We start from the raw sequence: 11871 nt of genomic DNA on the forward strand, positions 1-11871 counted from the left end.
TGAAACAATTATTTCATTGTCTTTGCTCATTTAAAACGAAGATAGGCTTTTACACAATTAGAGAAATTCAGTTCATTAAAGTTATGTTATGCATTTCGGGGGGCAGTGAGTTGATTTGAGAATAATTGTAGGAAGATTTGAATTATATACTTCATCACTAATAGATGTTCGTGCATCAGTTTAATAATACGTATAATGTGGATTCAAACGTTAAAGATTTTGTTAAATTCCCAAAACTTTCAAAGTTTATGGAATCTAGACTACAAACCAGTTTTCTAATTTTCGACAATATCTATATCCCGTAATCATTTTGTATATCATAGTGGATTCATGATCTATACAAAGTTTAGTTGATATCCATAAATTTTATACTTTCGATAAGAAAGAAAAAAAAAAGAAGAAAAGAAATCCTAAACTTTCACAAGAAAAGTAAAAAATTCAAATCAATGTTTGATCTCAAACTTCTATGATGAATTAAAGTTAATAAGAGGAATGTCATTTTTACCTTAATTTTTCTTAGTTGAGGTAGTTAAACATAGAATAGCATAGTAATTTTGCACTTATTTTTCTCATATTTGATTTCTTAGTTATTTTAAAGAATTCTATTTTAGTCAGAAGTAATCATGACAAATTAAATAATGCAAAAAAATGACTTTACTATGAGAATCTAAGTTAATAGTAACAATTTTCTAACTTTCTAAAAAGCTGTTCATAAAACAAATTCACCTCATGACTATGCTTATACAAACGGACTTAACAATAGGAGCCTACATCCACACGGACCATTGGCTTTGTGGTGAGGGTTGAGAATAATATAGGTAACAATAGAAGTCTTGGTTCTTAACAGGTTTATGATTTGTTCACTAATGGGGAGTGCAATAAGCTCTGTCTTCAAAAATTTTCTCCAAAGTGATGCAATGAATATCTCGAGTATCCTTGTCAGAGGTTGTCAGGTAGACGATGAAATTATTTGGGAGTATGACTCAAAAGACGTTTTCATGGTGAAGAGCACATATAAACTTGTAGTTTTTTTAGGGAGGTATCTTCCGAGATGGGGGTCTGCTCTCGTTAGATGGAAACCTTTATAGAAAACTATATGGAAACTTGAGGTATCCCCAGGGGTGAAAGTCACTATGCAGAATGCTTTCTCTAACTCCCTACTTTTGCGATAATTTGTAAAAAGGGAATCTCTACTAACTCGCTTTGTTTTCTGTGTAGGAAATGCATGGAGATGACTAATCATGTTTTATGGGGGTTGCAAGTTTTCTAGAAGCATTTGATTATTTTTCTTCCCTTCCTTGTTTGGACTTTCTAGTAATTTCAGGAATTGCTGGAGCTTGCAAAATTGTTGGGATAGGGTGGTTTCTACGACCGAGGTGCATATCGGGGTTTGTGGCTATCCTACTGTAGAATGTGCAGAATTACAAAAATGTGGTGAAGCGTTGCAGGTTCGAGCCAAATTGTGATGTTCTGTTGAGAAGAATTGTCTTACAACTGTTAAAGGAGTTTAGTTTGAAGGGGGATGAGGCTCCATTTTCGCTTAGGAAGGAGAACCCGATGAGTCATGCTTCTTGGATTCCGCCTACAGTTGGGGTGTGGAAGCTCAATATCAACGCCTCGTGGTTGGACAATGTTGGGGCGAGTGGGGTTGGTTGGGTTGTTCTTGACCTCTTGAGGTCTCTCATCTCTGCGGGTTGCATACCCGTCTTGTCAAAGGGCTCAAGTCTATGTTTTCTCAATTTCCTAGTGACATTCCTTTTCTCTTTGTGGCTGAGTTTGATTGTTTTGATCATGTTTCTGTCATTGGGCTTAGTGTTGTAAATCTCTATAAGATGAGTAATTTTGTGGCTAAGATTAAGTGTCTATTTGTTGCATCTAGTGTAGTTGGTTACTCTTAGTGTTTGCGTGACAGTGAGTGATATGGCTCACCGTCTTACTAAAGTGTATCATGTGTTTGGTAGTTGGGAGGTTTTTGATCCCTCCTCTTCTTCTGGTGGGGAAGGTGCTTGGGATGGGGCTCCGCTTTGGCTCTACTCGATTCTCTGTGACTTTGTGATACATCACCACCTTCACAAGTGTCTAACCTACCTCTACCTCCTCCATCTTCACAATCTTCTTTTTATTTTTTCCTTTCCCTTTCTTAATAGATGTATACTTTCATTTATATTAAATATTAAATATTCAATATTAAATATCTCAATTCCTTATTTTTGTCTATTCTTTCTCCCCTATCCTATTTTTGTTAATAAATATTTAAATAACATCATTAAAAAAATCCAACTTTAGTTAACACCAAACACCACCGTATAAAATAAAATTGAATTAGAAACAGAAAAAAGTGTTTTTAATCTCAAAATTACTCCCAATAAACATAAATCTTAAATTCATAGACTAAATTTATAATCTTTTATTTGAACTTTTATTTATGATCCAAGATTTTCATAACCATAGCCATGTTTAACTTCTCCTAATACTTGGAACTATATTCGATAACAATTTAAATAACCCAATACGTAGAGTCTAGTAATCTGCCAAAGCATGTGGACAAGAGTTTGATTTTCTTGAATGCAAAGGCTGTAATGTAAGTATGAATATACCTTTCCTCAAGTGTAAGTAAGCAGAATACCACAATAGTCATAGAAATAAGGCACCAAAACGAAGAGGTACATTGGTAAAGCATTCTATTTACTTTTCAAAATAATAAGTAGACCAGAAAGTAACATTTGCACTTTGCCCTTGAAGATCTTTATCACATCAGATCCAAATTAAGCATAGTTAGGCACATCAATAATCAACTTATATTACTCTCAGCAAGATTTTTGTGTTGCCATATAGAAAATGTATACCAGTTAAATAGCAGTCCACCACACAATAAAGAAAGTAAATCCATGATAATTAACATTGCATAATTTCAAGTCATTCTTCAACGTTAACCAATTCATATTCAACCAGTGAGAGATTGTTGTCTTCTTTAACCTCAAAGTTGGCTGGTTCAGCTACTTCAACTCGTCCCCATTTATCTACTGCTAACCTCATAGAACCTTTGAACATATCAATCTTTGCATTCCTTAGGGTCACAGTGTTTCCTGGCTTCATGATATCAACTGCAAAGTTCACAACCATTTGTTTAGATAATATTACACCATAAACATACATACATATATTTGTTGGTACCATAAACATTAATCACTTCCAACAATACAAGCATTTTACCACCTATAACATACACGATACACAGCCATAGGTAGTTGATACCAAGCAGACACGTAAAAGAACATCAATTGCTAAGTTAGAGGCAGTATATAAAGAAACGGGCCAAACAGCCATGCAATTAAAATGACAACAATGCAACATGAAGACAAAGTATGTCTACACCCATGAACCTAAATCCACCATCTCAATGGTCCTGACTTGAAGGAGATAAACATAAAAGAAGCTCTATCCCGACCAGTAACATCCAATCAATCCCACAGACTAAAAAACTCACACACTAACTGTCCTTAAGGATCTTTTCAAGTGCTTGAACGAAAGATATCCTACCCTACAATAATCCTTTGTATTCTGTTTTCGACAATGTAGTTCCCTTTGCGCAACTAATACATAATGGCTAAAAAGAAGTGTTTTTAAGTGTTAAAAAAAGTAGCTTTAAGCATGTAGAAAGTCAATCCAAAACACCCAAGTGTTCTGCCCAAAGAGGATTCCTATTTCAGACCTTGTTAAACGCATTTTGAAGTGATCTTGAATCTCAATGTTTGATTATGATTACACTTCTTGTAATACAATTATCTCAACATCCAAATTCTATTTATATTAGAAAATAACCATTAAACAACTAATCAACGGAACAAAATATTCACGGTGGTTCGGCACAGAGGAGTCATTCCTAGGGTTAAATAAATTTTCATTGGTGCACCTTTTTAAGATTATATAACACCACAAAGGAGAGTTTTTTGCAGTCGGTATTGTAACTTCTCAGTTATCAAGAACTTTCATAAACAAAAATGAAGACCACTAACTGTTCCAAAAGAATTCAAAATCACCGAATGACATCCAATAAAATGGAAACTAAAACCCATCCATTATATTCAACGTTTATCGTAAACTTACACAAAATCATCTCAGCAAGCACATGGATACATCCAAAAGATGAGAAAAAAGTAGGCTTTCAAACAAAATCATCAGAGAAACACACCTTGGTCGTTTCGAGCTGTGAAGACGATGGAACCAGTCTCATCACCAACAAGACATTCAGAGATTCGAGTTAATTGCTGAGGGCGAGCAGTAAGCATGGTGGATCGTCCACCTTTATTGACAACCTTAACATTTTTGGAACTCACAACCTTGACGGTGAGAGTGTGGCCGCTGGTTCCAGGCTTTAGCTCTTCTACTTTTACGAAAACAGGCTTCCTCTTTGCGGGAGCATTCGCTGCTGGCGTCGCCATGGAAATCCAAGAATTTGAACGAATTCCTGTTGCCGATGAAAATGGAACGTGAAATGGAGAATGAAAATCGAACCCTGAGGGTCAAAACCCTAACCCTAAGAAATTAATTTCGCGTTCCATTCACATTTGGGATTTCCAGATTGGGTTTTAGAATATGGGCTCATTTTCGAGACAATCAATTGGGCTGCTTTCAGTTTGTTTCGCCCACCAACGAAGGAATAATAATCAATTGAAGGGTAATAATTTCTAGAACAATTATCAAGTTGCAATATTTTTTTAAAATTGCAAATATAAAATATCTATGAACTAATAGACTCTTAAGGTTTATCACGACCAACATTTGTTACATGGTCTATCGGTGATAAATTCTTATCATTGATAGATTTTGACAGATTTTGCTATATTTGCATTCTTTTTAAAAATGTTGCTATATATTTCATTATTTTGAATATAGTTGCTATATTTACAACCATTCCCATAGAAAATATCTGTTCATGATAGATCAATATTTTATAATGTTAATGTTATATGTTTGATCGATGAGATATTTATAATAGATAGATTTTGACTGATTTTGTTATTTTTTATAATTTTTTTTAAACATTGTTATATAAATTATTATTTTTAATCTAATTTTTATATTTATAAGTATCCCTAAATAATTTAGGTTCGTAAATAACTATAAACTTTAGCCTATACTTTTTAACTCTAATATATTTATTTTATACTTTATGATTCAACTTTTTACCTAAACACCTTCAATCATATATGATCTTCCTCTTAATCTCTTCCTCGAGATTGATGCTTCGATCTCCACTATAATTCTTGTAGACAAGCGTTTTGGACAATAATAGAGTCATGGCTTTTTTTTTGGTAAGGGGACACAACTAGTTTATAGAAACAAAGTTCTGATGCGTCGGTATACGCATTCAAAGTATATAATATTGCCAAAACGAGCATAATTAACTAGCACATGTGGTCGATTAAGAATCTCAAGCTAGTGACATAACTTCACATAAAGTTTAAACTTTAGTCTATTATCGTCTATTTGGGTGTCATATAGAGTTCATTAGCTTTAGAAAATATATGCGAAATCACTAACACCTCAATTCGTGGGCCTAATATATAGTACTAGATATTAAAAACAAAATTATTTTTTTTGTCTAACAAAGGACAGTTAATTGTTGAGCAAGTTGAATATTTCTCATGAGTTTTTTAGATATTAAAATACCATATCTTTTAGAAACTTATTAAGTCTAAAGTGATAGTCATAATTTCAAAAAATAAATTCTAACTTGAATATAATTTTAAATAACAAAGAAAAAAAAAGTAAATTTTACCCGAATAAGAATTAGAAAAATTTAATTCTAGTTTTATTTTCTCTTGTTTATATATAGTACTAATTAGAACGATATGTGTTACACGAGTCTTATAATGTACATATATAAGTTGAAATAAAAGTCTTAGAGATAAGAAACATAATAAAGCAAATTTGTTAAAAGAAAAACAAAACCATTGGTTATGATGATGATAATAATAAGAAAATAATTGGCGCACCTAGGAATTGCACCCTAATCATCGAGTTGAAAGGTATCTCCTCCTATATCATCATGTGATACAAATTAAACGTAGTTCAACACATATTTCATCTACTCAACTAGAAATAAACAATAATCTTTTAAAATTTGTTGAATTATATAATAATGATAATAAAAAATTAATTATTTTCTTCACCTCTACGAGAAACCAACTAGTCGTTCAAAACACAAATTTCTATTTTGATTTACAATTCTTTACTTCTAACCATAAAAATCATCGATACCCTAAATGATTTTCAATAATAATATATACAAAACGATGCGATGATAAAAAAAAAATTCATCAATTTTTAGGGTTGTTATAAATCCTAAGGTGTTAGATTAATGTGGCTACAAAAATTGTTAATTTTGTAGCACACCCATTTAATGTAATGACTTGTGAACGATAAACAAATTTTAGTTTATCAAATTTGTGCATAGGCAGAAGGGAGGGAGGATGGGTTAATTTCATACACAAAGTTCACAACCCACCTAACCTCTTTTAGGTTTAGTGTAGCTTGTCTTTTATTCTTCGATTGATATATATGTAGATTTTGAATGCAAAATAAAACATCATCGTTTCATACAAAATTTTTAAACATCATACACGAAGAAGAAATTAAAAGAGAGAGAGAGAAAAGAAAGACGATATGAGTGTGATCAAGTATTCGAGCTTATTGGTTATTACATTCTTGATGGCATTGCTATCATTTACTGTTGAGTCTCGATCTCATGTTGATGTTATTTTTCATTTGAGGAAGTATGGCAATATTGTGTCTGGTGCCGATGTCACTGAGGTATAAACACACAATAAAGTATATATCAAAGTGATTATTTATTGAATTAATTAATTGTTTTTGCTAACCTTTGTGGTGTTGTTATGAAACATAGGCTTTGAAAGATGCATGGAATGATGCATGTGCATCTCTTCGTCCAAGTGCGGTGGTTATTCCAAAAGGAACATTTAAAGTAAGAGAAGGAGAATTTAAAGGCCCTTGCAAGAGCCCTGTTGAAGTTCGAGTTCGTGGAACATTGCAAGCTCCAAAACACCCTCATGGAGATAGTTGGATTACTTTTGCATATGTTGATAGAATGACACTATCGGGTGGAGGAGTTTTTGATGGCCAAGGAAAGGCAGGTTGGGAAAAGAATGATTGCCATAAACATATAAGTTGTGCTCGCCTCCCTATTGTAAGTTCTATACCTTTTGTTTTCTTTTCCATTTAACTCCATTCATTTGTTGATTCTCAAGGGGTTCATTAGATTTTGTTCTCTATTATTTTGATTTTTATAATTTGGTAAATGTGTTCTTAATACCATAGGATAATTATTAAGAAAGAACAATTGAACTAAATTTGACTATAACAAATTAGGCAAAAGAGCAACTATTTTTTCTTTTAAATATCAAGACTAAATATATAGAGAAAACTCATAATTTTCATCCCTCCCTAAAATTTTCTGCATAGCTTTCTCATCTTATCTTTGACACAACTTATTGATCATATAAAATTGCCAGAGTTTAAGATTTAACTTCATTACCAATTCGATTGTGAGGAGAATAACATCACTTGATAGCAAAAACTTCCATGTCAACATCCTAGGATGCAACAACCTCACATTCGATGGTGTCAACATAATTGCACCAGAAGATAGTCCCAATACAGATGGAATACACATTGGTCGATCCATTGGGATCTCAATCTTGAAATCTCGAATAGCAACAGGAGATGATTGCATCTCACTTGGAGATGGAAGCAAACGAGTAAAAATCACCAATGTGACATGTGGGCCAGGTCACGGAATAAGCATAGGAAGTCTTGGAAAATACACTAATGAAGAACCTGTTGAAGGTGTCATCGTAAAGAATTGCACAATAATGAACACCACTAATGGTGTTAGGATCAAAACATGGCCAGCCTCTCCCGTTGCTGGTATTGCAACCAATATGCATTTTTTAGACATTACAATGGTCAATGTTAGCAACCCAATTCTCATAGATCAAGAGTATTGCCCATGGAATCAATGCAATCGCAAGGTATTGATCGCATTCTCAACACATTGATTTTGAAATTCTTCATGCATGTCAACTTCACAAACAAATTTTAATTTTCACTTTCATTTTTCAGATTCCATCAAAGATTAAGATTAATAAAGTGAGCTTCAAGAATATTAGAGGAAGTTCTGCAACTCCAGTGGCAGTCAAACTTATTTGTAGTAGCAACCTACCGTGTGAAGAAGTAAAAGTAGCCAACATTGACCTCGTCTATAATGGAATAAAAGGTTCTCTTACATCTGAATGCATGAATGTGAAACCAATCATTTCAGGAACACAAAATCCTCCAATTTGCTCTTCCTCTTATACTACAAAATGACGAACAACCTTAATTAGACAACTCCTTTGTCTTTTATTTTTCTTTTGTTCTTTACTTTTCCAAATAAACGAGTGGTTGGAATGTTTGAGTGAAACTTGGTAATATGAGTACCCTACATTTATTAATCAAAATTCTTAGGTAATTAATATAATTAACGATCCTAACTTTAGATTTCCTTTTGTCACTTTCAATGAAATGCCAATATTTGTTCAAACAATTTTACCAACGGTTATGAAACATTTTCTTTTATATATATATATGTATGTATGAAATTGCAATAGACTTCAAATATAATAACTATCAATTCTTTACAAGTAATCACATGTTATCTTTTTATTTGGATATGACCTCTATCCATTTATGTACCTTCGTATAAATTCAAGTGTTAAAAAAAAATCAATATACCTTCTATTCTCGAGGGATTGTGAGTTTAATTTAAAATATTGTTACCCAAAGTTATTTCAAATCCACACTTATATAAGTTTTGCTCACACTCCATGTTTAAGAAATTCATCAAACATCTCAACCTTTATTTGTGTTCTTATTTTTTATATACTGGATTACATTGTGTGGCGTGGACATCCATGCTCGTCTTCAAGCATAAATTTAAGGGGCAAACTTCATTGGAAAGAAAATCAATCCTTCCAATGTTTAAGCAAAAATTATTTTTTCGACAAACAAATTATGGTATAACTACATCATACCTCTTGTGGTGGATGTAAAAATTTTATCGAGACTTTATAGTTCAGTAAAAATAATCTAAAAAAATATAAACATTTGAATTTAAACTATGATATGAAGGCAGTTGGAAGACCAATTTACCACTCGACGTACTAATAATATTGGTACATGATCCGTTTTTTACATACATTATATTAGAGTAATTATAATTAGCTGTAGTTTTAAAAATAAGAATTAATCATATAGCAACATTTAAAAATATTATAAATATAACGGAGATTTATTTTTAATAATGTATTTTTTAAAGATATTGTCAAAAATAGGGTAGAAGACAAATTATTGACAAAAATAGAGTGATTTGCTCGGAAGTCGTAGACGGGGTCCACGACTTCAATGCTCGAAAGTCGTTTTTCTTTTTCCACATTATTTAATATATATATATATATATATATTTTGAAAATTGAAATTAGAGATTTAAATATTTAATAACATATTTTGTTAATATATATTTTTTTTAAAAAAAAATTGAAAATTAGTATTTGAAATTTGGAAATATATTAAATAAGAAAATAAAATTTTTAAAATTGAAAATTGGAATATGGAAAAATATTTTTAAAAATTAAAAATTTAAATATTTAATATATATATATATATATTAATTATCTTAAAAATAATGTGTGAGGTCCACAATATATTAAATTTATATATATCAAATATCTTAAAAAGGCGTGGGATCTACCATATATTAAATATATATATATATATATATATATATATATATATATATATATATATTAAATAATGTGAAAAAAGAAAAATGTGGGTTCACGCATTGAAGTCGTGGATCCCGTCTACGACTTTCAAGCAAAGTCCTGTACAAGATACACGACTTTGCCAACTTCTATTATATTTTTAACAATATTTTAAAAAAATACGTTATTAAAAATAAATCTCCAAATATAACAAAGTCTTTTCTTTTTTGTTTTGGACTAGTACATGGATCATAGAATTGGGCCCAAATAAGGAATTCATTGTTTGTTATAGGGCTAAAACTCGGCCCAGTCCATTGGCGGATTCTCTTTTATTTATTTAATACTTTTAGGTTGCGTAATAATAAGAAGATAGAAGAACATTCTTAATTCTCAGATTACATAGCTCTCTTCTGCGAAATTGCTCCATTGAATCCTCTGTGCGAGAGAAGGTACTCTTCAATTCTTCCTTTCCTTCTAATTCATAACCATATTTGTGCATGTCAGTATTTCTTCTTTTGTTCGGCCCTTCTCTTCTTGTGATGAAGATTAAGATAGCTTGATTAGTGTGAATATTTTGGATTTTCGTTTTCTCATCATTTTTTTTTTCTTTTTTGATTTCCTGGTCTTTGATTGTGTTCATCGCATGTAAAATGAATTTGATTATGTTAAAAGGTTGCAGTAACTAGCTAGGGTTGTAGGTCATGAATGACTAAAATCCAATTATGATGGAAATTGGAAAATTAGACATCATATTAGTTTCAGAGTGATTTTGAATATCAAAATAAAATTATTTTAGCCTTTCCAAAATCAGCCAAACACATGCAATTATTAGTGAGCTGAAAGAAGATCATCTGTTTTACTAGTTGAACCCCACATGATCATATTTGTTGATTGGGTAGTGGTTTTGTTTTGTGCATACATGCTCATACCCTAGTGTAGTCATGATAACTCACAAGTGTTGAAACTCCTCTTTTTTCTCCTTTTTGGCAAATCTATTTTGATAATTCATGATTAATTCAGATTTTGCTAATGCTCTTTTTACAAATACTCCTTTGGCTTTTACATTCTAGCTTAGTTTATGAATCTTTGTTTCTGATGGCCAATTTTTTATTATATTGATGGTATAATCTGCAACCATGCCGAAGAACAAGGGAAAGGGGGGATTCAGATTTTGCTAATGCTCTATTTTACAAACCACTTCTTTGGCTTTTACTTTCTAGCTTAGTTTATGAATCTATGTTTCTGGTGGCTAATTTTCCATTATATCGATAGTATTATCTGCAACCATGCCAAAGAACAAGGGAAAAGGAGGAAAGAATAGGAAGAGAGGTAAGAACGAGGCAGATGATGAGAAGCGTGAGCTTGTGTTTAAGGAAGATGGACAGGAATATGCTCAAGTGCTTCGAATGCTAGGTAATGGTCGGTGTGAAGCGATGTGTATTGATGGAACTAAACGTCTTTGTCATATTCGAGGAAAAATGCACAAGAAAGTTTGGATCGCAGCTGGGGATATCATACTAGTTGGTCTTCGTGACTATCAAGATGACAAAGCTGATGTGATTCTCAAATACATGCCTGATGAAGCCAGGCTTTTGAAAGCTTACGGTGAGTTACCTGAGAATACACGTCTTAATGAAGGTATTGTTGGGGGTATGGATGACGACGACGAAGGTGGTGGTGATGCTTACATTGAGTTTGAGGATGAAGACATTGATAAGATCTAGATATTAGTCCTTTATTTTGAATAATCTCTTAGTAAATGATAACTACATACTTATGTGGGGTGAGGTTGTATAACCGAATTCCGTTTCATAATAGTCTGAAAATGATGGGAATCGGTTTAAGTCCATGTAACATCTGTTCGTTTATACAGAATGATTACATATGCCCCTTCTGGCCAATAATACTTCTATTGGAATACAACTTCACCCCGTTGTTGAGATGGTTTTGTACCATTCTTCTTTTTAAATGCAAGATGTGATATTTTCTCTTATATTTACTCTAGAGTAAATGAATAGACATTCTACACTATATGGAATTGTACTTT

At 32.1% G+C, this 11871-nt stretch overlaps 3 protein-coding genes across 3 annotated transcripts; 2 read left to right on the forward strand and 1 right to left on the reverse strand.

The window, feature by feature from the left end:
- Nucleotides 1-2664: 2664 nt before the first annotated feature.
- Nucleotides 2665-4591, reverse strand: LOC103495649 (uncharacterized protein At4g28440). The gene is made up of 2 exons (XM_008457275.3): nucleotides 4193-4591; nucleotides 2665-3104 (listed from the first exon to the last, which is right to left on the reverse strand). The coding sequence occupies exons 1-2, from the start codon at nucleotides 4440-4442 to the stop codon at nucleotides 2917-2919; spliced, it is 438 nt and encodes a 145-aa protein (XP_008455497.1). The 5' UTR covers nucleotides 4443-4591; the 3' UTR covers nucleotides 2665-2916.
- Nucleotides 4592-6669: 2078 nt separating this feature from the next.
- On the forward strand, nucleotides 6670-8391 carry LOC103495704 (exopolygalacturonase-like). The gene is made up of 4 exons (XM_008457331.1): nucleotides 6670-6816; nucleotides 6911-7210; nucleotides 7536-8054; nucleotides 8146-8391. The coding sequence occupies exons 1-4, from the start codon at nucleotides 6670-6672 to the stop codon at nucleotides 8389-8391; spliced, it is 1212 nt and encodes a 403-aa protein (XP_008455553.1).
- Nucleotides 8392-10150: 1759 nt separating this feature from the next.
- Nucleotides 10151-11817, forward strand: LOC103495650 (eukaryotic translation initiation factor 1A-like). Its single transcript, XM_008457276.2, has 2 exons — nucleotides 10151-10273; nucleotides 11097-11817. Exon 2 carries the CDS (start codon nucleotides 11111-11113, stop codon nucleotides 11546-11548), a length of 438 nt encoding a protein of 145 aa, XP_008455498.1. The 5' UTR covers nucleotides 10151-10273; nucleotides 11097-11110; the 3' UTR covers nucleotides 11549-11817.
- Nucleotides 11818-11871: the final 54 nt, after the last annotated feature.

Source organism: Cucumis melo, chromosome 1, assembly GCF_025177605.1.
Source record: "Cucumis melo cultivar AY chromosome 1, USDA_Cmelo_AY_1.0, whole genome shotgun sequence".
Lineage (NCBI taxonomy): Eukaryota > Viridiplantae > Streptophyta > Magnoliopsida > Cucurbitales > Cucurbitaceae > Cucumis > Cucumis melo.

What these genes read in the sequence shown, in the direction of transcription:
- LOC103495649 (XM_008457275.3), bottom strand. Translation starts at nt 4,442, where the DNA reads ATGGCGACGCCAGCAGCGAATGCTCCCGCAAAGAGGAAGCCTGTTTTC. An exon ending in CACAGCTCGAAACGACCAAG is followed by an intron (nt 3,105 to 4,192) that starts GTGTGTTTCTCT and finishes TGAACTTTGCAG; the next exon opens with TTGATATCATGAAGCCAGGA.
- LOC103495704 (XM_008457331.1), top strand. Translation starts at nt 6,670, where the DNA reads ATGAGTGTGATCAAGTATTCGAGCTTATTGGTTATTACATTCTTGATG. An exon ending in CTGGTGCCGATGTCACTGAG is followed by an intron (nt 6,817 to 6,910) that starts GTATAAACACAC and finishes TATGAAACATAG; the next exon opens with GCTTTGAAAGATGCATGGAA. An exon ending in GTTGTGCTCGCCTCCCTATT is followed by an intron (nt 7,211 to 7,535) that starts GTAAGTTCTATA and finishes TAAAATTGCCAG; the next exon opens with AGTTTAAGATTTAACTTCAT.
- LOC103495650 (XM_008457276.2), top strand. Translation starts at nt 11,111, where the DNA reads ATGCCAAAGAACAAGGGAAAAGGAGGAAAGAATAGGAAGAGAGGTAAG.